Genomic DNA, 27,694 nt, shown 5'->3' with positions numbered 1-27,694 from the left:
ACCAGGAGATAAGAAATCAAAACAGGACTCACAGTAGAGCCCGCATGGCTCTCTTCTGTGAACAAAGAATGAGCAATGGCTCTCCCTCAGCCACCTGGCCTTTGTCCCTTCTGCTATTTGAATAGTTTCCCAATATTTTATTTCTCTATTAATCTTTACTTAATAAGGTGAAGATAAATGTTAACCTGACAATACATTCACTATCACACTAAGTGATTTCCCCCCAACTCTATCCAGTCAAAATAAACTTTTACATCTGTTATTCTGCACCATACAAAAATAAACCTGATTCAGTTTTATCTACAATATAAATATTCTGGACATAAGATGGATGACAGTATAATTTTGTTTTTGAGTATAGCATTTTACTGATTTGACTGTACTACTGGTGTCTCTGTTAGCTTGTAAGCTTTCCAAGGCCATAAATCCCATCCGTTGCTTACCATTTTGTCTGTGTCTGGCCACTAATACGCAGTGAAATGAGGAGCACAAAGAATAAATGCGGTGTGAGTGCCTCGCCAACTCCTTCCCCCATCAGTCTGCCCAGAGTCTTTCTCCATCCACTAATGTCGTGATCAGTGGCCTGGGAGCTGACCTCTGTGGCCAGTCTTCGCTGAGCTTCCTTACTTCCTGGCTCACAAAGGGTGTGTGCCAGAGGCAGGGACCAGCAGGAGATGAGACTGTGGGAGGAAAGATGTTGGGGTCTTACCTCACAGACTTCCTTCCTACCCTGCAGTGGTCCTAGGAGTTCCATGAAGCACCTCCTTCAAGGGTTCTAAGACTACAGGGTACTAACACCCTTCACTCCCTTGCCTTCTCGGGTAGAAGAGCAGGGAGAACTCCTGCCATTAGTTCCTGGGAGCGTCATCATCTTTTAGTGTCAATAATGCTGCTGCTTACAGCAGCTCTGTAGACTCTTCATTAAATTAAGATGCATCATCTGATTATATAGCACTTTAAGTTACTAAGACTTCAATCCTTGGAAAAAGAAAGCACGTTTCACATACTAAATGTGAAGCATAAACTCTTTGCTTAATTCTAGAGTTAAACCAAAGCTAGGACAGTCTTCAGATGGACACTTAGAGGACTTCGGCTGATGCCAAGAGTAAATGAAAAATCTATGAGAATTTGAAAACTAGAACACTGTACATGTTTTCAAAATTGTTAAGAAAAGTATAATGCCTCTCAGAGAAGTATTAGCTCTCTTCCATGATGGAAAATAATTAGACCATCAATAACTCCTAGAGAGCATCAGCATACATCTTGGGAACAAATCAGAATTTGACTCTGCAATCAACCCGACCCAAGACATAGAAACAAACACTTTACAAAATAAACTACCAAACAAAGCGCAGTAAGCTGTGTTATCAATAAAAAGATAAGAAACATAATGGAGATGGTAATAATGCCATCTCTTGTCAAGTTCAGTAAGACAAGAGCATCGATAAAGTCTTGATCTCATTCCCCATCCTTTATCCCACCTCTTCTCTTCCCTTCAGACTATATCTAGGAACTTCTGGTCTGCATTTACAGTATGTATGACTCAGCACTCCATGTAAACTCAGATTTACATGACTGCTCACTGATGTATCCGTCAACTCACTGCTGCCGCTGAACAACACTTGAACACAAATAAGAGAGTAATTTTTTTCTTTGAAGTTTCTTCTTAACACTGAGCTCATCATCTACCCACAGAACAAAATGGAACACATACAAAGAGTTGCTAATTAGCAGTTAAAGAAAGGATCTTTTTGCTTGTACAGGTCTGCTATGAATTTTCAAAACAATGCCTCTTTCCAAGTATAAAACATCTACTTTGTTGCCAACATGGACTGGAGCCACGTGAACTTGACATAGACTCCCATTCACAACATTTCAGTAATGTTCTACATCAGTCAGCTTTTTTGCCACCATGGCAAAGTTGTTGAGAAAAACAACTAAAAAGAATTTATTTATGCCCGTAGCCATTTGTTCTGGCTAGTTCTGCACTACTGTGAGACATAGCAGTGTTGGCAGGGGGAGGGGAACAAAACTGCTTGCCTCAGAGTGGCCAGGAAGCAGAGAGAGCTGAAGGGTAAGGTGGCTATTAGGCCACTGATGACACTAGCACCCTCATGACCCAGCCAGCTCTCAACAAAGGCACAGGCTGAGACCAAGCCTGTAGTACGTGTGTCTTTGTGGGGGACATTTGATCACACAGCAACCCCCTCAGCAAATACCCCCTTCAAAGCATGTAAGCTGTTTCTAAAAACGTACTATGGATTTAGATAATAGCTTTCATATTACCTCACTTTATCCTTATAAATTGTGGGACAGGCAAGGTTCCTTAGGAAAGAGTGCAAGCAGAAATAATTAGCATCGTGGCAGAAGTAAGCTTCTTTCCTCAGAATGGAACAATGCTAGTGAATCCCACCGCCACTGAATACAGAGCCTACAAGTAATGAAAGGAAGACAAGCCCCTCCCCATCCCAGCACAACAAGAAAGGGGAGAGTGAACAGCATCAACAGCCCACAGATGCCATCTACATCAAAACAAAATCCTTAGCTGGAATGATTTTTCTTTCTGACTTTAAAGAATGTTTTGTCTAACTTACACATAGAAGAATTATTTAGTGAAATCAGTGTGGTGTGGGGGCAGGGAATCACAACAATAAGTAAACTGGTAGAAAAGATAAAGAAAGGGGCTGGGAGCTTTTCACAGGGACAGTGATAACTGCTCAGCCTAGCACTGTCAGCATTACCTGTAGGTGCTACTGCCCAAGTAATCTAAGAGACACAAGGCTGAACAGGAAAAAAAAAAAAAAAAAAAAAAAAAAAATGGCATTCAAGCGGTTTATAACCTAACTGGAAAGGTAATAAATACTTACAGTGACAAAGCATCCATTCACTGATGCCCCATTTGCAGGAAGGCAGTGGGTTTGGTTCCATGGGAAGTGCAAAGGTGAATGAAACAGATCTAGGGAGGAGACCGGTGCAGCACAGGTGTGCAGGCTTCAAATGAAGAGAAAATCTGAGTGCTGGGGAGTAGTCCAAGCAAATGATGCCTATCCAGGGAGGAGCTGGGGACAAGACAGGGACTGAGCATTTAGAACACATGGCTCTTAAAGGTAATTCAGGACTCGGGCATGCACCTGACTGCAATGGGAAGACATTCTGAATGAATGTGCATAGAGACACAGATTCAGGGAAGCAAAGGGAAGAAAGTGAGGGGCTGTGAGGATATGGGCAGTTGGCATACATGTTTTTGGGATGGGATCTCACCTTATGTGAAGGGATTTACAGAAAGTTTAATCACAGACATGACACAGGTCTAAAGGATTTGTGACTTAGAGGCATATAGAACAGAAGAAACAGTTAAGAACGGAGTGTCTTAAAAGAGTTTTAATGTCAGTGATGAAAAGGAAAAGGAAACTAGGTTTATAATTAGAGAAGAGATAATTCTGAAGGGCAACTGATAAAACTGAAGGGCAAACATGACTTTGACAGGCTGTTCCAGATAATACAAACTGATGACAGCCAGAAACTAATTCCTGGGGTCAGTCCACTTCTGGTGTCTTCTTAGATATGCTTGCTATGAAATAGCATTGGCCAAAATAAAACTAAACTTCAAAACTAGACTTGAACAAACATCTTAATACATAGAGAAATGATCACACAGTCCCCCAAATTCCCTTGAGTGTCATTTTGGCAGGGTATTTTGTTGTTTGATACCCCTACTCCCTGTTCTGAGGACCAAACCCAAGATCTCACATGTACAAAGTACAAGTTCTACCAGCCACATCTCTCTCTTGAATTATAAGATCAACATACACTCACTAGAGAAAACAGAGTCTTTTCGCTGTTCATGTCAATGCTGGCATGCATAAGACATAGGCCACAGAGTTGACACCTTCATGGTAAATGTAATTTATCACAGAATCACTGACATTAGCTTAACTGCAGCTGAAATGAGTTGGAGGGGCTGAGGCTGAACTCAACAAACCACGACTCAGACCAGGGACCTTGATGCAGAGGTTCCAACCACAAGCTTTAAACCCAGTCAGAACTGATGAAAACTTCAGCTACAACACATTGTAAATGTGGGACTTTGAAGCAATCAGTGAACTCCTCTACTTTAAAAAAGGAAAGGCACACTACATGATAGAGCAATCATTTAAAGAAAAACTATTGTTATTTTCCCCTTTTACCAGTTTCGTCCTTTATAACCTGCCTTACCAGAATACTCAATTAAGAAAACAAACACATTAAAATGTTTAATACCCATATTAACAAGGCTCTCATACTAGTAACAAAGACATTTACAGCTTGTCAAAAACCTAGATTTAAGCCTTTTGATAATTAAATGGCAATGGCAAAGCAGAAATAACCCATAAAAATTCATCTGCAAAAATATTTTAAATTTCCGTTATCTTCCTAGAGGCCCAGTATGTGCACACATTTGCAATTGTTCCAGAGGAAGTTTTAGAAATAGATTAAAAATAAAAACTACCAATTTTTACATTCCATTCACTGTTATATATTGTACACTTGACCAAATAAGCTATTATCTTTATTCTCTTGTCTTTAAAACAAAAGAAATTTTCCAAAATTATATTTGCCAAAAAGCCAATTTTCCTAAAACTTATTGCTACTCAGTTTCATTAACTAGTATTTTCTGGGATTTTGTTAACACTTTGCTGTTAAGATTTGGACAACAGTCAACATGTGCAAATAGCCATGACCTACCTAAATACATCTAAATTTTTCTACAATACAGATTTATTATTACCTTCAAAAGTACCATTTGCTTTTAGAAATATACATATGTATCATCAAAAGTTCAATACATAATTCTGATCACTCATGACCAATTTATAAATAATTTTAAGACACAAAGTTTTCTGATATAGTTTATTCTTATGTAGAGTAACAGTAATACATCAAAGAAAGAAATCAAATTTTTAGGATTTACCTGAAATAGGAATATTCTGTGAAACTGATAACTGCACATCTCCTGTTCCTGGTGGCATGTCAACAACTAAATAGTCCAGTTGACCCCAATCGACCTAAAAAGCAAGATGGTATAAATACTGTCATTGTATAATAATTTCTGAAAATATTAATGTATTCAAATCTAATATATAAATAGCATATCTAAAACAATACCCATCCCAAGCTCCTTTTAGGGACCAATGTTGTACTGTAGGCTAAGGACACATGAGTGTGTAGATGTTAGACACTACCTACAGGACCTGCTTTGAATGATAAGCATAAGTTTCCAGGTGACAAGACCCTACACACACACACACACACACACACACACACTAGTGGCCTCTGTCACTGTGGTCTTCTGTTCAGAATAAATCATTTATTTTCACTGGATATAGCTTACATTTTGTCTATGAAGGTGTTAGCTTTTTGTTCCACAGAGGTTTTGTTTTGTATTTGTTTGTTTTAGTATAGCATTTCTTATGCAAATAATTTTGTTATTTTTCCTTCATTAAAATAAACACACTAATAATGAAAACAAAAATCACAGGGAAAAGATTTAATCTTAATACAACTAATTTCCCAGTACCAGTTGATTACTTCTTTATAGGTACTGGGTTTTAAAGGATTCATCCAGATAGCAGAGACTGTAATACTCAGCTTTGCTGTAGATAGCCAAGCACCCCATGCTTGCTTCTCCTCAGCTAGTTCCCTCAGCTTCTCTAGTCTCTGTGAAAGGCCTGGGATCCTCTCAGTTATCTAGCCTAGTAAGCTGACCTCATAACTAATGTTTCTCTTTCCCTCACTGCCCTCAACCAGCTACTTACTCTGTCTGTTAAAACTCTGAAACACATCCACTTCTTTCTACTCTCAAGAAATGAGGCCATGACCATCTATCTGTTCTCATTAAAGCCTCAGGGCCAGTATCTGTCTCATCATTGCCAATCCAGTATGACCCCAGCAACACACACACACACACACACACACACACACACACACACACACACACTTTCTCTCTCTCTCTCTCACACACACACACTCTCTCTCATACACACACACATACACACACAGAGATTGAGAGAGAGAGAGAGAGAGAGAGAGAGAGAGAGAGAGAGAGAGAGAGAGAGAAAGCTATTGTTTCTATTGCTCTTAGAATAAAGCACAAGTTTTTGCTCCCCATACAGCCTGGTCTTTTTTAATGATACCACCTCGGCTCAAAATTCACTTCCTTGGACAAAACTGCCCAAGTTCACTAGACTAGACAGTGTACCCACTGTCACCAAATCACTTTTGTCCTCATCCGTGATACTAGAAAATAACTGATACTTAAATGATTGTGAAATTTGCCACACTAGATAGTTAATAGATACAATATTTCCAGTTCTACATAAAGAGCCTACTGACTTTCAGATACTGAAGTGAGCAAGGACAGTCACCCTACTTATGTATCATGATCCATTTTGTGAAACTATAAACTGAGTTAAACACCTTAGCAAGAAATGGACAGCACAGGAGCTGCTGATTGCCCTTCAAGGAATAAAGAAATGCAAGGCTGGGATTCTAAGCTATGTAGCAACTGTGTAAAGAATTCCACACTCTGTCTCATGACTTTCTACATCATTGTAAAAGAAAAAATGACTTAGGTTTAACATGTTTGTTCATATAGCATATGGCAATGCATCTCTTCAACACATGATTATTAGAATCTCTTTGGTATTCAGCATTGTGCTGTGTGACTGACATTAAGCAATGACTAGAACGAAGTCCAGTCATCGTGGAACTAACATTCTAGTGAAGTAAGCAGAGATGGACAAATCAGGAAGCAGTATGTGTTAGGAAGAGGACTAGAAGCACCCCTCGTTACATAAAATGATTTGGTCCCTGATTTGAAAATTTATATCAGATAGGAAGAGGTTTCTTAAAAAAAAAAACCTCTTCAGCCTGAACTGCACACAGCAAGTATTACAAAGATGTCTGATGGAAAAAGACCTATCAATGGATTTTATTGAGTCTCTTTCATCCCCGCAATATGCTTCAGAGGGTTGGCTGGAGGAAGGCCTACTGAAAGGCGGCCAGGACCCTGGTCAGAACCTGCCAAGATCTCTGAAGGAAAGCTGTCCAGCTGGAAGTCCTAGAAATGAGAGTGTCATGGCACACTGCTTCCTAAAGCAGCACACACCCCATAACCATCCATCTCTTGCCTTCCCTGACACCAGTTTTCTTCAAAGCATCCATTAGTAGCTGACACTATATAGTGATTTACTTTTAGGGTCCCTGTGATTTCATAAACAGATAGTGGTATAATGACCTATTTTAAGAAAACAATGAGTACAGACTGATTTTCAATAGCTTAGAAAACAGTTACCTTACAGCTACCCTTAGTTGCTGTGGTAGTTTAAATGAAACTGGCCCCCATAAACTCATAGGGAGTGGGACTTTTAGGGGGTGTGGCTTTGTTGGAGTAGGTGTGGCCTTGTGGAGGAAGTATGTCTCTGTGGGAATGGGCTTTTGAGGTCTTCTTGCTCAAGCTCAGTTCACTTCCTATTTCTGGAGACCAAAGATGTAGAATATCGCGGTAAAAAAGGATCAGGATAAACAAATAGGCCAAATAGATGTTTATTCAGGGAGAAATAACTTACAACCTAGACAGATTAAACACCAGGAAATTCAACCCGACCCTCTCCTGTCCGAGTCACGCCAGAAAGAGAGCCTTTCCTGGCCCCCTCCGACCTCCTTCCACAGGTCACTTCCGCCCATGGCTCCACCCCCCAATGGGTGTGGTCAGTGCCACAGTAGAACTCTCAGCTCCTTCTCCAGTACCATGTCCACCTGCATGGCGCATGTCCCACCATGATAATAATGGACTGGACCTCTGAAAGCCAGCCCCAATTAAAGGTTCCCTTTTTCTAAGAGTTGCTGTGGTCATGGTGTCTCTTCACAGCAATAGAAAGCCTAACTAAGACAGCTGCCATCTATGAAACTCTCCCCAGAAAGATAAAGGAGATTGTCTCCTTTTCTGTCCTCATCTGTGACTGCTAGCAGTGGCAGACAGGCAAGTCTCTTCATTTCAGAGAATGTCTCGTGCCAACAATTGATCATTGTTGTTCCCTGACATTTCAGCATATTGATTATGCTGCTTCCATTTTTTTTATTTTAGAGAACCAAGGTTCCAAGGAACTAAAAATATATCACTGTTACAGTAGTTCATTTCAAATGACTCTTAAATTAAATCACAACTATCTGAAAAAAGAGCTGGCCCAGGACCTACATGATGTACACTGACTTTCTATATAAACGCTTGTTGACCTCAACAGGACTGAATTCCCATCAGGAGGCTAATAATCACAGCCTCTGATCAGCAGATGGGGGTGTTGGCGCCATGGCCTTTACATTTGGCCTGTTCAGTGCTGATGACATAAACTGCTCTGCTGGGCTAATAATGGCAAACTTCTTGAACCAGCTAAGAAATCCAAAGTAAAACTGCTGGTTGTTTCTTCGTGGACCTTTTCTAGTAGTCTGCACCTACAGGTCAGCCCTAAGTGTGTTAACACTGCCAGCATGTTGTGGAATGATGTCTAAATGGTTGCTATTAATCTGATTTTATTGTTGTTCATTTTAAAAATATAATTCTTCACTATTTTTGACAATTTCATATATTCATACAAAGTGTTTTGATCATATTGGACCTCCTCCACCTAACTTCTCCAAGATTTACCCTTAAACTTTGCCTCCCAACTGTGTCTTCTCTTATGTAATCAGTGCTGCCCTAACTCTGAGTGTGGGGCCATCCACTGGTGTGTAGTCTATCTATCTGGGGCCACATTCTTAAAGAAACTGACTCTCTGTTCTCCAGAAGTCATCAACTGCCAACAGCTGCCCAGCAAGGCGCATGATCTGATTCTTAATAGAAAATGTGCCTGGAATTAACTAACACATTTTTTCCCCTCATTCTCAGCACTTTCTTTATCCTTACTGGTATCCCCCAAAGGTTTACACACTAAAAGCTCAGTCCTCAGTGTGACAATATTGAGAAGTAGTAGAGCTTTTAAAGGACACTGTTGTGTAATTATCATCCCGCCTCAAAGTACATCCAAGAGAGAAGAAACTCATTAAGACTCAGAAAATCAATGGAAAAAACAGAAGGAAGTAAAATTCACAAGTCTCGGAAGTTTCTGAAATTTACAAAATTCACAAAGCCTTTATTCAAGATAATCACTGCCAGAAAGAGGCTGTGACAAGCTAAATTTATGCAAGTCATGCAGGAAGTTCCAGAGACACAACTTGTAAGAATCATCACCCCTGCTGAGGTGGCATTTTCTGTGAGGTATTCACACTGCTGTAACTGCTCATTCATACTCCTATAAGTATATTCAATAAATTTACTGGCTCACTAAATTCAATTTAGGTGGAAAAAGAAGTTCCTTTGGTATGTCATTGGTGCCCTCTGTAGTGAATAAACAACTATTCATGCCATCATCCCATGCAAGCACCACAAAAGTCATAACTTAGTGCAAGATAATTAGGTCATAAACTACCAATAAAGGATTTAATGCTGATCTAATAGGATGGGTTAGTTCTTAGAGCTGTTGTAAAAGAGCAAGCCTAGGCCCTGAGTCTATTTATCTAGCTTCCTGTCTCACCATGAGTTGACACTCTTGCATGGGTTCCTACCATGGTACTATCTGCCATATTGTGATGTACAAGAAGTCCCCACCAGAAACCAAATAGAACCAGCTGATCTTGAACCAGGCTGCAAAACTATGGGTTGAAATAGCATCTCTTTATAAGTTATTTAGCCTCAAGAATTTTGTTGTAGCAACAGAAAATGAACTAGAAAACTGGTATAGAAGATGCATTTAACCTGGCATTAGCTCCCACGATCAAATTTCACAGACAAATTAGTGAAGTAATAGATAATTTTTTATTTACCTGATTTCTAAGATATAAAACAGCTCTTTGAGACTTATGAGTTGTTATTTTTATAAAACTTTCTCCCCAGTTTCAGATGAGATTGGGCATGTTCAGAGGCCTATGTCTACAGACTTGTTTCCTCAGTTGCAAAGACTGCCCCTTGACAGAGGAGATCACTGGCAGGCCTGCCTGTTGCTCCCTCTCCATAGCCAGACTCTTCCCTCATAGTTGACCAGTGTTTATTAATAAACAGGTACAGAAGAATTGTGAGTCAGGTTGACATTTGCAAATATATTATACAACTAAAATGAAAGTCTTCTCCATTCAAGAAACCTTTAACATACAGAAGAAATCTAAAGTAGAACCTTTTAATGTCTGGACAATGCATCGCTTTTGTTCTTCCTAGTGGCTTATTTACAAGATGATACAACAACTTATTTTGGTTGTAAGAAGAAAACTGTTACAAAAAAAAAAATTACTTTAAATATAAACTCCTTGGCAAAAGGCTGAATGACAAAATTTCTACTTAAGTGATGGCCTCCAGAGTGGAACAAATAAATGACACAGAGGATATATTAACCCAATCCTTCTAACCTACACCCAATTGTAAAGAACACACTGCTCAAGCTACAACAGAATGTGTTCATGGCAAATGTTTTCATTTCCCCCAAATAATTAAGTTCTTTGATTCATTTTCAAACAGCTTCCCTTCTACAGGGGATGGGGGAGGGGTATACTTGAAAGCATTATAGATAAAGCCCTGAGAAGGAGGAGTACACTGTCATCTTCCTTTTCATAAGCTGCCCTCCAGCAGAAGTCAATAGCAAGCCCATTCTGGCAACCTAGAGACAGCATCAGTTCACAGGGCACTTGATATCCAAACCTGATACATGGGTCCTCTTTGCTCACTTTGAGCTCATTTACTGAAATAATATTTAAAGCACAACATTCCACAGAGACCTATGTAAAGCCAATGCATGGGTAAAACAAGAGCATGTCAAATATAAAAATTACCATTGTCATAAAAGTAATGCTTTTCTGGATTTATAGGAATACCTAAGTTCTCTAAAGCACAATTTAAGCTGCTTATATGTACAGATATTCATAACTAAGAAGCAGATGCTAATGAAGTGCAGGACTATGACCACAGATGCCTGAAATACCATAAACCTGCTTTAAAAATCAAAATGGTTTTAGTTTTAGTACTAGTTATCTCTTCCTACATTCTCTCCTGTGCCCACTTAATTTTCCTGCTTCAATCTCCTCCTTGTCCCTATGTAACCCTATATTTCATATCTTCTTCCTTGGGAGATGCCCCCACTCCCCACCCAGTCCCTTCCTAGCTATCTAATCTCTGTGGGTGGGCTTTCTAAATAAAGTATATATGTTTTTAAAGCTTAAAAACTAACATCCTAATATAAGAAAATATAAAATGTTTATCTTTCTGGGTCTGGGCTCTGTCTTTCAGGTTAACTATTATTAGCTCCATCCACTTACCTGCAAGTCTTATAATTTCAGTTTTCTTTAATGGAGTGACACTGGGTATATATCAGTCACATGCTAGGCTTTATCTCAGGTGCAGTTGACTAGTATGAAATGGACTCTATGTTTTTGTTGTTGTTTTAATTTTTTGTTTTGTTTTTTGTCTTGGGTTTTTGTTTGATTGTGTGCTTTTGTGTTTTGTTATTTTTGTTTTTAGGAAAGAAAATGAACATGAAGTTGGGTAAGTAGGAGGGGAGGAGTTGGGAGAGGGAAAAGAATATGATCAAAACATTGTATGAAAAATTATAAAAGTTATGTTTTTAAATTACCAAAATAATTTTAATCCTTTATATAAATTTGGATAGCTAAAGTTACAATCCACTTTTCCAATTTAATATGTAGCAGTTTGTAAAATATATTTAGTTATGTAGCATTCTAAGAAAGTTACAAAATTACTATATATGTTGATGGAAATTTTAAAAAGTATTTTTGGGGCTAGTTAGAACAAAGTTCAAGGCTGGCATAGAAGCCACTTTCAGATCCCCACTAAAAGTATCTTCGGATCCCCACTAAAAGTATCTACAGCCATTGGTCAAGTTCAGGTTCTCCAAGGAGTACCCAAAGAACTCTGACTCCCCCAAGAGACCAGTGCACCCACACACTATATGCAAGGGCAATCCAAAGAGCTGCCTGGCCAAGATGACTCCCGGTTCTAGCTCCTGCCAACTGCTTACATCTTACTTTGGGGCTCAGGGACCCTCAAGTGGGACTGGGCTGGTGAAGAGAAGAAAGGAGAAAGTGGACAGCAGGTGACGGGTGGGGTATAGCAGGATAAAGGAGTAGTTACCGAGAACCTACATATGGTCAAAGCCTATGGACGCTTTGAACATGCACACTTGATTATGACCTGTTTTACACAGAAGAATACTAAAGGGTGAAAGTTGGTAACATTTGTCAAGGTTATGCCAATTGTTAAGTGAGAGGCCTGAGGTACCACATTACTATCCTGCAAATCTCTCCTGAGTTCTGCTAGCAAAAACTCATGACCCTAAGAACATAGTGGGTTTTTCTTTTGTTGTTGTTTTATCCAGTATGTGATTTGTGATATTTAAGCATGTAAGACAGAACCCACTTAGAGTCACAGAAAGTCAATTATTTATATAAAACATAATTATTTCCACATTTTCCCTTTCCAGGTTCATTATAATGATAGACTCTCTTTCTCTCTCTCCCTCTGCCCCTCCCCCCTTCTTCTTGACTGTTTCCATTCCTCACAGGATCCTCAAGAGTCTTTTATATTAGAATGTAAGGGTTCTAGTAACCATGGAAATCGTAGGCACAAGTTTCCCAGCACTGTGCTAATGAAGAGCATTTCAGCTTTTAACCCGCCATCAAACAGGTCTTGTTTGAAATCAGTGCCATGCTGCCAAATACCAGATAAGAACATGATGTGGAGTAATCACTTAAATCTCAGTAAACAATCTACAGGGACAGATGGAAATACTTAAATAGTTTTCTCAAAAATGTAGCTTTTGAACATATTTCTGAAACTAGGTCAGTAGATTCCATGTTTAAATGCAAAAGATCAAAATCATCAAATAAGAAACCAACTGTGAGAATTCTAGCTGCATATGAAGCTATATTTAAAGTTTGACCTATTATATTGAGGTTTGTGGATTTTAAATTCTGATTCAACATTAATTATAATGTTTTTCTTAAAAAAAAAAAAAGCTAGAAAACACTAAGCATCTGAAACTAGCACATAAGAACTGAATCCAGGCATCAATTCAACAGAAAGAGTTTTAGTATGGGAAACAGTGTACAATTAGCGGTGTGAACAGGTGCTAGACATCTGAATCCTCTGGACTTTGGCTCTCACATCTGTAAAAACAATTACTCCAGACTGGGTGAGCATTCAGATACTGACAACCACTGCAAAAGAAAGAGAGATGACAGTGATCTCCTGGGTAAAGTAACTGTGGAGAAATGCTTACAAACTGCACAAAATTTATTTTTCTCTCAAAACAGTAAACTAACAAAATAAACACTTTACAAAGAAGAAGGCAGCTATATTCCATAGGACAAAATTGCCTCTGTCTACTTAGCATATTTAAGAAACTTACTTCTGGAACGATGAGATTTTATCGGACAATTTAGATGAACTTTAGAAAATGAAATTTAAATTCACACTGAACCACAATCTACTTTGAATATCCTCCTAAATACCTTACTGTATGTCACCTAAGGCCTGATGTGTTACATCAACATAAAATACTGTAACTGGCACAACAGACGAAATCTTCAGTTGCTGAGGAGATTGCATATACAGCTCCCCAAGGACACAGCAGGGAGGAGTTTCAATTCCAACCATGAAGGTTGCAGATCACACATAACTATCCAGCACATGTGTAGCTTCTTTGTACCCACATATAATGGGCACACACTCAGCCAAAAGAAGGCTCTTATTTTCATTCTGTGACTTTTTACACCTCAACACCAATATTGAATCAAAGAGAAGAATGGAAGAGAATGTCACATAAGAACGTAGTCCTCACTGTGCTGTGCTGATCTGCTGATATTATGGCATTTGTTTACTTTACAAAGGTATTTTTAATTGAGATAGAATTATATCACTTTCTCATCTCCCTTTCTTCCCTCATTGAGAACTTCACATGGAACCAGAAAACATCCAATATAGCCAAAGGAATCCTAAGCAAAAAAGAATCACACTGGAGGGACTGATATTTTAGATTTCAAGATAAATTAAGGAGCTGTAGTAATACAAATAATATGGTACTGGAACAAAAAAAGACATAGAAGACCAGTGGAATAAAATAGATAAGCCAATCATAAGTATATTTGAAAGAAACATATACTAGGAAGAAGAAGAGGAAGAAGAAGAAGAAGAGGAAGAAGAAGAAGAAAAGGAGGCAGCATCGTCAACAAATGCTAGGAAAACTGAATGTCCAAGTGCAAAAGAATGAAATTAGGCCCGTATCTATCTTATTGCACAAAAACTAGATCCAAGTACATCAAAGACTCACTTTCAAACCTGAAACACTAAAATTGTAAGAAGAAAACTTAGGCAGGATTTACAAGATGCTGGTGTAGAAAGGACTTTCTGAACTAGACCCCATTTGTTAAGAAATGGTAACGAATGATGTGTAACTGGGGCCTGGAAAACAGAAACAAACCAAAACACAAAAGGCTTCTGTACAACTAGGGAAACAATCAATTGAGTGAAGAAACCCACAGAATAGAAGAGAATCTTTGCCAGTTATACACCTGACAAAGGATTAATATCTAGGATATGCAAAGAACTCAAAAACAGAGCTAAGAAAACATACAACCCAATTTAAAAAATCAGGTAGGGATCTAAACAGAGAGTTCTCAAAAGGTGAAATAAGAATGGCTAAGATATACCTCAAAAATTGATCATCATCCTTAGCAATTATGAAATTGCAAATTAAAACAACGTTGAGATTCCATCTCACCTCAGTCAGAAGGGCCAAGATTGAAACAACAAGTGCTGTCAATGTAAAGGGAGCAGCCTCATTCCGTGCTGGTGGGAGTGCACAGAGCTGGTGTGGCCACTCGGAAATCAGGTGGAGAATACCCAAAAGCTAAAAATCAGTCTACCAAGGCCAAGCTACACCAATCCATGGTATATGCCCAAAAGACTCATTATACACCACAGACATACATTCAGCCATGTTCATTGCCACTCTATTATTCACAAGAGCTAGGAAATAGAAACAACCTAAACATGCTTCAAAAGATGAGTAGACAATAAAAACAGTGGTACCTATATACTATGGGATACTATTTAGCTGTAAAGAAAACTGAAATTTGTTTCTTTTTATTTACTTCAGGTTTTTTTTCTAAAAGGTGGTTTGTGGGGCTCAAACTCTGCAGAACAAGCACTTCACTAAGTGACCCATTCCCCTGCCTCAGATACATTTTTGCCTCCTGATCTGTCTTTTGTTACTGGGGAAACTGCTGCTAAATGACCTCATTCCCTTGATAAAATGTAAGAATCTACTGAAATACAATGATTCCTTGATAAAATGTAAGAATCTACTGAAATACAATGAGGATCTTTGGTGTGCAGAAATCTAGCTGAAAACTTAAAACAGCTAGTTACAGTTGTACTGTGTGTGTGTGTGTGTGTGTGTGTGTGTGTGTGTGTGTGTGTGTACATGTATACATATATTTCAACAAGGAAAGAACTCAGGAAAGTTTCAATGACAGACAAGAGAGTTGTGTGCATATCTAAATGCTAATCAGAACTCAGACATCAGAGTTTATTAGCAATCCACCACTTCAATCTGAACATGTTAATGCTTCCTCATATTATAGTGGGGCAAACGAGGACCATTAGAGCGAGAATTACCCCAGATGGTCACCCCAGCACTTTTGCCTGTTACAGATAAAGATGCTGAAATTCAGAAGTCAAATATTTGTCCAAGAGGTACCCTACAAAGCAGGTCAATACAAACATTCTTTTTCTACCTTTCTGTAGTTTGTTTTAAAGGGGAAATCAGATTATAAACTTGAAAACAAAGGCCCTACTAACTAGGTAGCAGCAACACAAAGACAAGTTATTCTTACTGTCTCTTGCAAATGAGATTAAATTTTCTTGTAATGAACACAATTCTTATAGATGAATATTATGAAAATATTCATGCATTTGTAGTGTTGCCATATTCCAAAATTACCCAAACAAATGATCTCTAAAATCTCTCTCCAAAATGCCTAGGTGATTCAAACTGACACATGCTGTTTTTGAAAATTGAAGGCAAATTTTCTACAATAAAAGTGAACACGGAAACATGTGGTCAAATTTAAGAAAAAATGCAAGTAACAAAAAAAAAAAAAAAAAAAAAAAAAAAAACCAAACAAACAAAAAACAAAAACTGGGGCTAAGAAGTCCCGCCTGCTATTTGAGTAACAAATTCCTACCTTTTGAGAACCCACATTCTGACTCTAGTAAGTAGACTTGCCACCTACAAGGCTGTACAGGAAACAATGTGTCTACTCTCATAACAACCTTGAAGGACTTGCCACCTACAAAGCTGTACAGGAAACAATGTGTCTACTCTCATAAGCACCGAGGAGTAAAGGAGTAAAATGCAGTGCCACACCCTTTCATTGTAACTTGTTTTAACACAAAAGACACTGAGAAAGATTAAAGATCACAGATATTAGAATTAAGACAGAGATGTCAAAAACAAAGAAGGAACTAAGCCTGAGGACTAGGAGATGATGGAAACAGCCTGATTCCCAAGTTACAGACTTAGGCATTTCGGAACTTCCAAAAGCACATAATTACTTCAGCGCTACCCAAAGACGGCCAAGAAACCTAGATCGTGAAATTACAATGAAATAAGGTAATGGATGAGTTTCACACATCCCATTAAAAACCCATTAAATGAGCAGCTGTTCCTCCATTCGCAATTAAGGAAACTGTCTTACACTGAGCTGCTAAAAAATAAATTTGCAGCTGATGAGCAGGTAAATGTGATAATGTATCTAGATGCTGCTCCTGACTCAACAGGTATCTGGTGAGTGCATATATTTATCTAATATTATAGATAACACATTAGTATATATGCTAAAGCCATTGTGTATAAATGGCTGAGTGTGAAAGATACTTAACATGGAGTTTATCACTGAATCAAAACATAGGCCAACATTTACACGAACTGAGCACTGTTCTCGACACTGGGGATATAGCAATGTATAACATCTCTGAAGTGCCTGCCCCTATGAAGGGAAGACAGCAACACAAATAAATCTGTGAGTAGACTATAGGGAATCCTGGTGAAAGCAATCACTAATTGCTAGCAATAAAAGTGGTAAGATTGATACTGATATGCAAGCATCACTAGGTCTTTTTCAAACAAAAATTATCAAAGATCAGTAAGATGGGTACCCCAATTTTTCCTTATCAATCTCCAGGGGTGCAAACAACAGACTGCCAGCCAGAGTCAGACAAGCAAGTCATGGATGATAGGGCACTATCACACTTCTGTGCTAGGGAGAAATTAACTAGACAGAGGATCCCACGATGGCAGATGAGCGGAACCACTGATCACCTGGTACTACTCTTCAGGACAGGCAACTGTGAGAAGGTGCTGAAGCTTAGTTGTCATGAGAAAGTCAGAAACATTGACTGGAGAACAAAAAACCAAGAAAGATAGCATCAAAGCAGTGAGAACAGGGTGGGGTGGCAAGCACAAGAGCCAAAGGAAGAGGAAGAGATGCAGGAAGCAGCAGCACTAGGACGGGTCTCAGAACCACAAGGAAGCAAAGCACAGCCTAAACTGGATCTGAATGGCATACTGCCTTGGGGAAGACCTCTCTTCTATCATACAACTGAGGTACAGTGTCAGGGAGCTGTGTTGAGAAAGTTCTTATCCTTGTGAGGGTGTCTATTTGCTGTGTTGAAATTCCATGACCAAAAGTAGGGGAGAAAAGAGTTTATTTGGCTTACTTTCCTGCATTGTGGTCCATTATGGAAGGCAGTCAGGATGGGAATTCAAACAGGGCAGGAAACTGGAGGTAGGAGCTGATGCAGAGGCCATGGAGTAGTACTGCTTACTGACTTGTTCCTCATGGCTTGATCAACCTGCTTTCTTACAGAACAGGACCACCAGCCCAGGGATGGCACCACCCACAATGGGCTGGCTCTTCTTCCCACATCAATTATTAATTAAGAAAATGCCTTACAGTCTTCCCTATAGCTTGGTCTTATAGATTTTCTCAATTGGGGCTCCCATAAATCTGATGACTTTAGCTTGTGTCAAGTTGATATAAAACTGTCCAGTGTGGGTCTTGTCTGAACTTCTAGCTCTGTAAGTCAAGGATCCTTTTATTTTTACTGTCTCCGGGAACCCCAGAAAATGTCATGCCTTGATCAAAAGAATGTCAGTTTCAAGAACTACTTTGGCTGGGGTGGTGGATGCTTCTAAAAGAAAATTGCTGAAAGCTCCATGACATATAGACAAAGGGAGATCGCTTTTCATTTAGAACCATCAACTTGCCTGCTACAGGAAGAGGGATGGATTGCTGAGTATCGCTAAATGTGAGATTACTTTTTATAATATTGAGGGAAGTGTGTAGAGTAGATGCAGCTCTATGGTATTTCCTCATGATCCCTCTACCAGGCATCTTAGAAATTAACAGAGACCTAAATGTGCTACAGTGAAAGCTGAGCTCCAGAACTATGGAGATAAAAATAGAGCAAAATGCTGCTTGTAGAAACCGTGCATTCAGTAGTTGTTATAATTCTGCCAACAAATTACTTCATTGCTAGACTGCATAGACAGAGGACATAGGTTGATAATTTTCATTGTCCTCATAACAACATAATAAAAATCCTTGAGGGAAAGGAAATTGATATTTTGATTATTAACATTGGATTGGTGACACCTGTCTATTTTAACACACACACACTACAGAAATAATCCACAAAAAATCTAATGGCTTACTAATTAGTCTTCTCATGAAATTATGGTTGAAAATATCACAAAGCTAGAGAAAACAAAAATGAACACCCAAATACAGAAAGCATTTAAAACTCCAAATAATTTCTCTACAACATATCTAAAATACAAAGCAAAGAAACAATACTAAAATTATAAGGAAAAAAAGCAATCCTAAAAGCAAAGAGAGAGAGGAAGAGAGACAGAGAGACAGGGAGAGAGACGGAGAGAATGAGGGATGACATGTTCCAAGTCTTAAAAAGTTGCTATAACCAAGATTGCTATAACCAGCAAAATTCAAATGTGGCAAGTTCAAATATATTTCAAAGCAAAGGCAGGGAAGTTCATGAAAACTAAGTCAGCACTATAAAGAAACTTAAAAGGAATCTTAAAATGTGCATAGGAAGAAAATAAAGTCTAACATGCGACAACATAGGACAAAATCCAATGAAAGCAAAAGATGAACAGAGGTGAATGGAGAAGGAACCAGCATGTCCAGCATAGCAAACTGGCAGACACTGTGGACAGTACAACTAAGTAAGAAAAGAACTAACAATTGGAGGGGGAAGGAAGACAGAAGGGACTAGGAAGATTGAGTTGGGAGAAGAATAGAGGAGAGCAAGAAAAGAGATACCATAACAGAGGGAGCCATTATAAGTTTAAAGAGAAATCTGTCACTAGGGAAATGTCCAGATATATACAAGGATGGTCACAACTAAGAACCTAAGCAAGCTAAGGACTGGGGCCTGCACACACACTGAGGAGCCCATCCAGGTGGACTGGCCTATCCAGAGTCTGCCAGCATCCTGATCCTGCCTCCACCCAAGGAGGGAGCCCTCCTTCTGGTGCCCTGCTCGGAGCTTCCTGAGGACTTGGGACTGTGCACAGGGTAACCCATCCCAAGTGGCCAGCCCATCCGCAGACTGCCAATGCCCTAGTCTCACCTAAATCCACTGGACAAGGAGAGCCATCAGAGTTATCAGACCTGTTTGTAACCACCAGAAGAGAACTTTGGTCCTATACTCACCAGACAAGGAGGTGACCCCACCAGTACACACTAGAAGAAGGGATTGGTAGACTACAGTATAAGAACACAGTCAACAACAGAAAGATCAATATGATACCCCCAGAGTATGGGAACTCCACAACAGCATGACTCTAACACTCCAACACAGATGAAACAGAAGAGAACATTGCTAAAAACAATTTCATGAAGATAATAGAGACCCTAAAAAGAGGAAATGAGAAAATCCTTTAAAGAAATGGAAGAAAAGACAAACTAAAAAATGTAAGAAATCAACAAATCTCTTAAGGAAAACCAAGAAAAAAAAAAAAAACAATCAAACAAATGAAGGAAACAATCCAAACAGTCCATGACCTTAAGACTGAAATAGAGACAATAAAGAAAACACAAACTGAGGGAATGCTAGAAATAGTAAAGCTGGGTAAATTATCAGGAACTACAGATGCAAGCATAACCAACAGAATACAAGAAATGGGAGACAGAATCTCAGGCATTGAAGATACACTAGGAAAAATAGATTCATCGACCAAAGACAATCTTAAGTCCAACAAAATCTCCAGGAAATATGGGACACCATGAAAAGGCCAAACCTAAAAATAATGGGTTTCTTCACTGTCTTCTACACCCAACTCAAAAATGCAGAAAATATATTCAAGAAATTCATAGAAGAAAACTTTCCCAACCTAAAGAAAGATATGCCAAGAAGCTTACAGAAATCCAAATAGAGTGAACCAAAAAAATACATAAATAAAAACTTCCCTCACCACATAATAATCAAAACACCAAACATACAGAATAAAGAAAATATTAAGAGCAGCAAAAGAAAAAAGGCCAAGTAACATACAAAGGCAAACCTATCAGAATTAAACTTGACTTCTTCATGGACATTCTGAAGGCCAGAAGGTCCTGGATAGATATTCTACTAACACCATGGATGCCAGATCAGACTACTATACCCACCAAAGCCATCAATCACTATAGATGGAGAAGACATTCCATGAAAAAAAAAACTAGATTTAAACAATACTTATCAACTAATCCAGCCCTACAGAAAGTTCTGGAAGAAAAACTCCAACCCAAGGAACTCAACTATACCCACAAAAACATAGACAATAGATAATCCACTATTGGTGGGAGTGCAAACTCGTGCAGTCACTTAGGAAATCAGTATGGCAGTTCCTCAGAAAAATGGGAATCAGTCTACCTCAAGATTCAGCAATTCCACTATTAGGCATACACCCAAAAGATGCACATCCATACAACAAGGACATCTGTTCAATGATGTTCATAGCAGCATTATTTGTAATAGCCGAACCTAGAAGCAAACTAAATGCCCTTCAACTGAAGAATGGATGGAGAAAATGTAGTACATTTACACAATGGAGTACTACTCAGTGAAAAAACAAAAAACAAAAAACAAAACAAAACAAAAAAAAAAAAAAAAAAAACAATAGAATCTTGAAACTCACAGGCAAATGGATGGAACTAGAACAAACCATCCTGAGTAAGGTAACCCAGTCACAAAGAGACAAACACAGTATGTACTCACTCATATATGGGTTTTAGACATAGAACAAAGTATTACCAGCCTACAATCCACAACACCACAAAAGCTAGGAAACAAGGAAGACCCTCAGAGAGACAAACATCTTCCAAGCAAATTAGGACCATGGGGTGGGGGAGGAAATTAGGGGGAAGAGTAGAGGAGAGGTGGGCATGATGGAGCAGGAAGATTGAGTCAGGGGAAGAATAGAGGAGAGTAAGACAAGAGATACATAACAGAGGGAGCCATTATAGGTTTCAAGAGAAATCTGTCACTAGGGAAATGTCCAGAGATCTACAAGGATGACCCCAACAAACAATGTAAGCAATAGTGGAGAGGCTATCTTAAATGCCCTTCCTCAATAATGAGATTGATATCTACTTTATATGCCATCCTAGAGCCTTCATCTAGTAACTCATAGAATCAGAAGCAGACACCCACAGCTAAACACTGAGCGGAACTCCTGGAATCCAGTTGCAGAGAGGACAGAGAGATGATCAAAGGGGTCAAGACCAGGCTGGAGAATCCCATAGACACTGCTGACCTAACAAGGGGGAGCTCATGGACCCCGGTCTAATAGCTAGAAAACCAGCATAGGACCGACCCAGATTCCCTGAAAGTGGTGTTAGTTGAGAGTCTTGGGCAATCTATGGAACCTTTGGAAGTTGATCATTATTTATCCCTAGTATAGGAATGGACTTTGGGAGCCCATTCCACATAGAGGGATACTCTCTCAGCCTAGACACATTGAAGGAGGGCCTGGGCCCTGTCCAAATGATATCACAGACTTTGAAGACTTGGTATGCAAGGCCTCATTCTCCCTGGGGAGCACAAAGGGGATGGGATGGGGTTGGTGGGGGAAACAGAGGACAGGAGGGTTTGGGAACTGGGGTTGATATGTAAAACAAGCTTGTTTCTAATTTAAATAAAAAAAATATGTAACAACAACAACACAAAGAACCTAAGCAATAGTGGAGAAGCTATCTTGAAAGGATTTGATGTTTCCGGTTTTGCTGTTTATTGTTCTGGTTGGTTGCTAATTGTTAGCCTGCCCCCCTTTTTAAAAATTTAAATTAGAAAAAACCTAATTTTATATATCAATCCTAGTTCCCTCTCCCTCCCAACCCCCACTGATCCCCCCCCATCTCATCCCCTTTCTGCTCCATAGAAAGGGTGAGGCCTTCCATGGAGGGGATTATCAATGTCTGTCACATCATTTGGGGCAGGGTCTAGACCCTCCCCCGTGTGTCTAGGTTGAGAGAGTATTCCTCTATGGGAATGGACTCCCACTGTCCATTCGTGCATTAGGGACAAATGCTGTTCCATACCATAGGCCCCATAGACTGCCCAGGCCTCCCAACTGACACCCACGTTCAGGGGGCCTGGTTCCATCCTATGTTAGTTTTCAAGGTGTCATTCAGGTCAGCTGTTTCTGTGGGTTTCCCCAGCCTGGTCTTAACCCCTTTGCTCATCATTCCTCCTTCTCTACAACTGGATTCCAGGAGTTCAGCTCAGTGCTTAGCTTCTGCTTCCATCAGCTACTGCATGAAGGCTCTAGGACGACATATAAGGTAGTCATCAATCTCATTATAGGGGAAGTGGCAATTGTAGGTTCTTCTCCAAGATCCGTGACTTCATCAGCCCTGGGTAGTTGGCTAGGTTTCCAGTCCCAGGCACATTTTTCCTCTTGCTGAACAGGTCTTAAGTCCAATTAGAAAAAGCTATTGGTTACTGCCAAGGTACGTATGCCACTACTGAACCCTAAGGGATTATAGTGCCATGCTGGTTGTTTTCGTGGTTCATAAGCACAATAGCTAGGGTTAGGGTTACATTAGTTGCTTAGCTCCTTTAGAAGCTTGAATGGCACCTTCTGGTACCATGAAAGCAAGTCTGCAGGAAGGGTCAGTTTTATGTCAGGGATCTCTGAGCTCTGTTTCTGAAGTGCATGGAATCTTTAGCAATAGGAACTTATCTTACTCCTTGGGGGTGGGGTAACCAAGGTTGATAGCAACAGGCTGAATGTTTTGTGTGTCTTTTGGAAAACTGTGACCAACAACTCAAAGGAGGGCTTTCTCACACCTGGTGATGGGGTTTTTGTTAGGTAGTCTTTGGCTCCTGTCAGCCCAGATGAGAAAATTTCATTTAAAGTATATGTTTATACATAGAATTATATGTATTATAGGGATTTTTAGGCAGCTAGATAATCATGACTTTTTATCTTTGCTTCATATATCTTCCAAATGTATTTTGAAAAACATGTTCAACACCTCTACTCATCACAGAAATGCAAATTAACTACTTTGATATTCTATAACACTCTAGTTAGAATGGCCACCATCAAGAAAACAACTGACAATAAATGTTGCTGAGGTTATAGGAACAGAAAAACTCTTATCTACTGTTAGTGAGAGTCTAAGATCTAACACTAATGCATAAACTGACTTAGTGGAGCCCATTCTATATGGAGAGACACCTTTACTCAGCCTAGACACAGGGGTGTGTGGAGTGGGAAGTTGCCTTTGTCCTGCCTCAATGAGATGATGGGACAGAGGTAGCAGACTTCCTAGGGGAAGCCTTACCATCTCCGACAAGCGGATAGGAGGTGGCAATGGGGAAGTGGGAGGAGATGAGGGAGAGGAGCCTGGGAATGGAATGTAAAAAATAAATTAATTAAAAAAACTGAAGCACAAAAAAAAGAGAATTAAACTAGCAGAACTATTATGGAAATCGGTATGGGGATTTCTCAAATAAACCAGCATATGACCCAGTGATATCACTTCTGGGAATAAACCCAAAGGACTTTATATCCTACTACAGAGACGTTTGTACATCCATGTTTATTGCTGCTCTTTTCATAGCAGCAAAGAAATGCAATCAGCCTAGAGGCTCAACAACAGATGAACAGATAGTGAAATGTTGTATATATATTTCTATACATTCCATATACAATGGAATTTTATTTACCCATTAAGGAAAGTGAAATTATGAAACTTGCAGGAAAATGAATAGAATTGAACAGTAGTATTTTGAGTATGGGCATGGGCTCAGAAAGACATACACCATTTATTCTACCTCATATGTAGATCCTAGGCTTTAATTGTTAAATATAAGTATCCATGTGGGAGTAAATAGGAGTAATGGTTAGGAAAGTAGAGAGGGGCCCATGTAAATGGAGAAGTATGCTTTTAGGGGAGGGGTGTTGAGAAATGACAGAAGAAAGTGAACAGGGAAATACTAGTTATGATGGATAGAGTAGTGTGGGTGCGGCAGTTAAAAGAGGGGCCAGGGAGATGAGAAGGAAGCAGCAGAGGAATCAACCAAAATGAAATGTGCATACAAAGTGCTATGGAAACTTACTGCTTTGTAAGCCACTTATTATTATTATTATTATTATTATTATTATTATTATTTTATTATTTTATTATTTTATTATTTAGGTTTTGAAAGTATTAAAAAAAGAAAATGGTATTCCAGAAAAATGGAACCCCAAAGAAAGCAAAAGCAAATATGTCCATAACTGGTAAACAGGTTTTAAGCCAAGTGGTCATAAAATTTATCAAGAAGATACCATGATTATAAATATATGCATTGAAAGGGAATCCAACTTCATTAAAAACTACAGAAAATAAAAAGAGACATAGGCCACTATGCAACTGATTTGTTACTCTCTCACACAAACAGATCAAAACAAAAAGATTGAGCGTTAGACTAGGCTAGACTAGACTAGGACTTAAAAGATGTTTTATTTATATAACATTACACCCAACAGTTGTAGAATTTGCATTCTTTTCATTATTTATAAAATTTTTACCTAAATAGATCATTTTAGGACATAAAAGAAGCCTAAACAAACACAAAGGTCAAAATAACTTCTTGCATCTTATCATAACCTAATAGAATTAAAACAGAAATCAATAGCAAGGAAACTATAAAAAACGTACAAACGGAGAATAAGAATGAATATCTGTTATAAAAGAATATGAAATATGTAATCTAATGATAGCTCTTGATATCTAACAAAAACAAAAAACTAAATTTAAAAAATCAGCAAACATAAAGAAATAAGATCAGAACAGAAATAAATGAACTATGGACCAATGAAACAAAAAATTTTTCCTTTGACATGATCATCAAGATTGACAAACACTCAGGTAAACACAAGGAAAAGAAGAAAAAACAAATGCAGCTTACCATAATAAAAGCTATAGCCAACAAGCCTATATCTAATATTATACTGAATGGGTAAAGAACAGAAAGTATTTCTTGTAAATCAGGAACAAAAAGACAAGTGTGCCCACTCTTATCACCACATCCAATACACTACTTGAAATTTTAGCCAAAGTGATCAGGCAAGAGAAACAAACACAAATAAGCCAAACAATCCTCTAACTCTTCAAGGGTTTTATTATGAAGTGACATTGAATTTTATCAAGAGAACTGCCCCCATCTGCTGATTATGTTCATGTGCTATATTATATGATTTGCATATGCTGTACCATCTTTTTGTATCCTTGATTGAAATAAGAATTGAGGGATCCTTTAAGTGTGTGTTAGTAGGGCAGTAGTCTGTAGTCTCCTTTTTTAAACTTGCTATTGAGGTAATATAATGAGTTTAAAAAGTCAATAGCGTGCACTAAGGGATTCTTGAAATTTATGCTTTGCCACCTAAGAATTTATATTCTAAGGTTCACGTAAGAACTGAAGGGACTTGTACAAACAATGGAGTAAATAAGAATGCTGCATATAGAGTTTAACAGACCATGTTGATGGGAACCTGGAAGAAAAGAACACAGAGGAAAACATAAACAGTAGACTTTTGTTTCCTGAATTTCAGAGGGGAACAGAGACTATCAGAAACTGGTCTAGAGGACATCTGTCAGAAACTCTGGCAAAACAAATAAACAAACAAAGCCAAAACAAACAAACATGGCTGTACTCTACTTGTGTCCTGAGAATTTGATTGAGGCTGAATACAGGAATAAGGAACTAATTTGTTTGTCAGAGGATATTTGAGAGTAGGAGCTCATTTAGGCTGTGATGTAGTTGCCACTCATTGCCAAGTTCTACAGTCGGGGTGGGGAGAGATGGAGCAGAAAGACGTTTAAAAAAACATGCAATTTGTCGAGAAGAGCACAAGAAAGTGATGATGCAAACAAGCAGAACTCAGGAACAGAAGCTGCAATTCTCAGAGACTAGTCCATTAAAGAGAAGCCCCTGTTGGGTTATAAGGGCCTTGCTGATAAGCTGGTGCCCACCAGAGGCTCTGACTTTGAAATGCAAATGTGTTTGAAGGGACAAAACTGACCTAAGTTCAAGGACTTCGAACTGGAACTGAACAACTGCCCAGAAAAGTGATTTTGCAGGACTTGGCATTTCCCTTGCTGATTTTGCTTAAATCAATTGGTTCTCAACCTGGGGGTCTTCACAGGAATGCCCTAAGACCATCAAAACACAGCTATTTATATTACAATATATAACAGTAGCAAAATTACAGTTATGAAATAGCAGGGAAAATAATTTTATGGTTGGGCATCACCAATACATGAGGAACTGTATTAAAGTGTGCAGCATTAGGGAGGTTGAGAACCACTGCTCTAATGATTCTTTCCTATACCCTATTCCTTCCTTTTGGAATGGAGATGTTCATTCTGTGCCACACAAAGTGGAACTGTGTAGCTCTTTGTTGTTGTTATTGTTGTTGTTTAATTGTTCAGAGGCTCACAGTTAAGGAATTGTCTTAGCATCTGAAGAAACTCTGTAGTTTTTAAAAGGCATATTTTAATTTAAAGTGGGGGGAGGGTGGTATGCCTGCATGCACATGTGAGTGCACACATCAGTGCAATACCTGCACTGTTGGAGTTACAGGAGGATGTGAGCCATCTGAAATGCATGCAGGGAACCAAACTCAGATTTACAGTAAGAGTAATATGTGGTCCTAATTTCTAAACCATCTCTCTAGACCCTGTACTTACACTTTTAAATAATGTTGGACCAGCTATAGACTATGGAGACTTTTGAAGCTAGAATGAATGTATTGTGCAGTGTGACTCTATGGAGACAAATGGCTTAAAAGTGACCTTAGGGGCCAGATTGACAAAGGTAGATTTGTGGTGGTAGATACTGGTTGTGAATTTGACAGGGTCTAGATCATCTATGATACAAGCCTCTTGTGTATAACTGCAGAGATTATTTAGATTAGATTAGCTGAGTTGGGAAAACCCATGCTAACCACTAAACTGAAAGGTTAAAGGTGTTTTTACCAGGGCAATTTATCACAGC

The 27,694-nt window shown here is 38.9% G+C and overlaps 1 protein-coding gene across 2 annotated transcripts in view; it reads right to left on the bottom strand.

Moving 5' to 3' along the window:
• Nubpl (NUBP iron-sulfur cluster assembly factor, mitochondrial) overlaps nt 1-27,694 on the bottom strand; it is a 180,320-nt gene that overhangs the window by 41,288 nt on the left and 111,338 nt on the right. For both annotated transcript variants that reach the window (XM_051195822.1, XM_051195823.1), the window contains exon 7: nt 4,952-5,045. In XM_051195822.1, coding sequence (XP_051051779.1) covers nt 4,952-5,045 — 94 coding nt within the window. The remainder of the gene's footprint in view (nt 1-4,951; nt 5,046-27,694) is intronic.

Source organism: Phodopus roborovskii, unplaced genomic scaffold (genome assembly GCF_943737965.1).
Source record: "Phodopus roborovskii unplaced genomic scaffold, PHOROB, whole genome shotgun sequence".
Classification (NCBI taxonomy): domain Eukaryota; kingdom Metazoa; phylum Chordata; class Mammalia; order Rodentia; family Cricetidae; genus Phodopus; species Phodopus roborovskii.
This window is presented reverse-complemented; position numbering and strand designations above follow the sequence as displayed.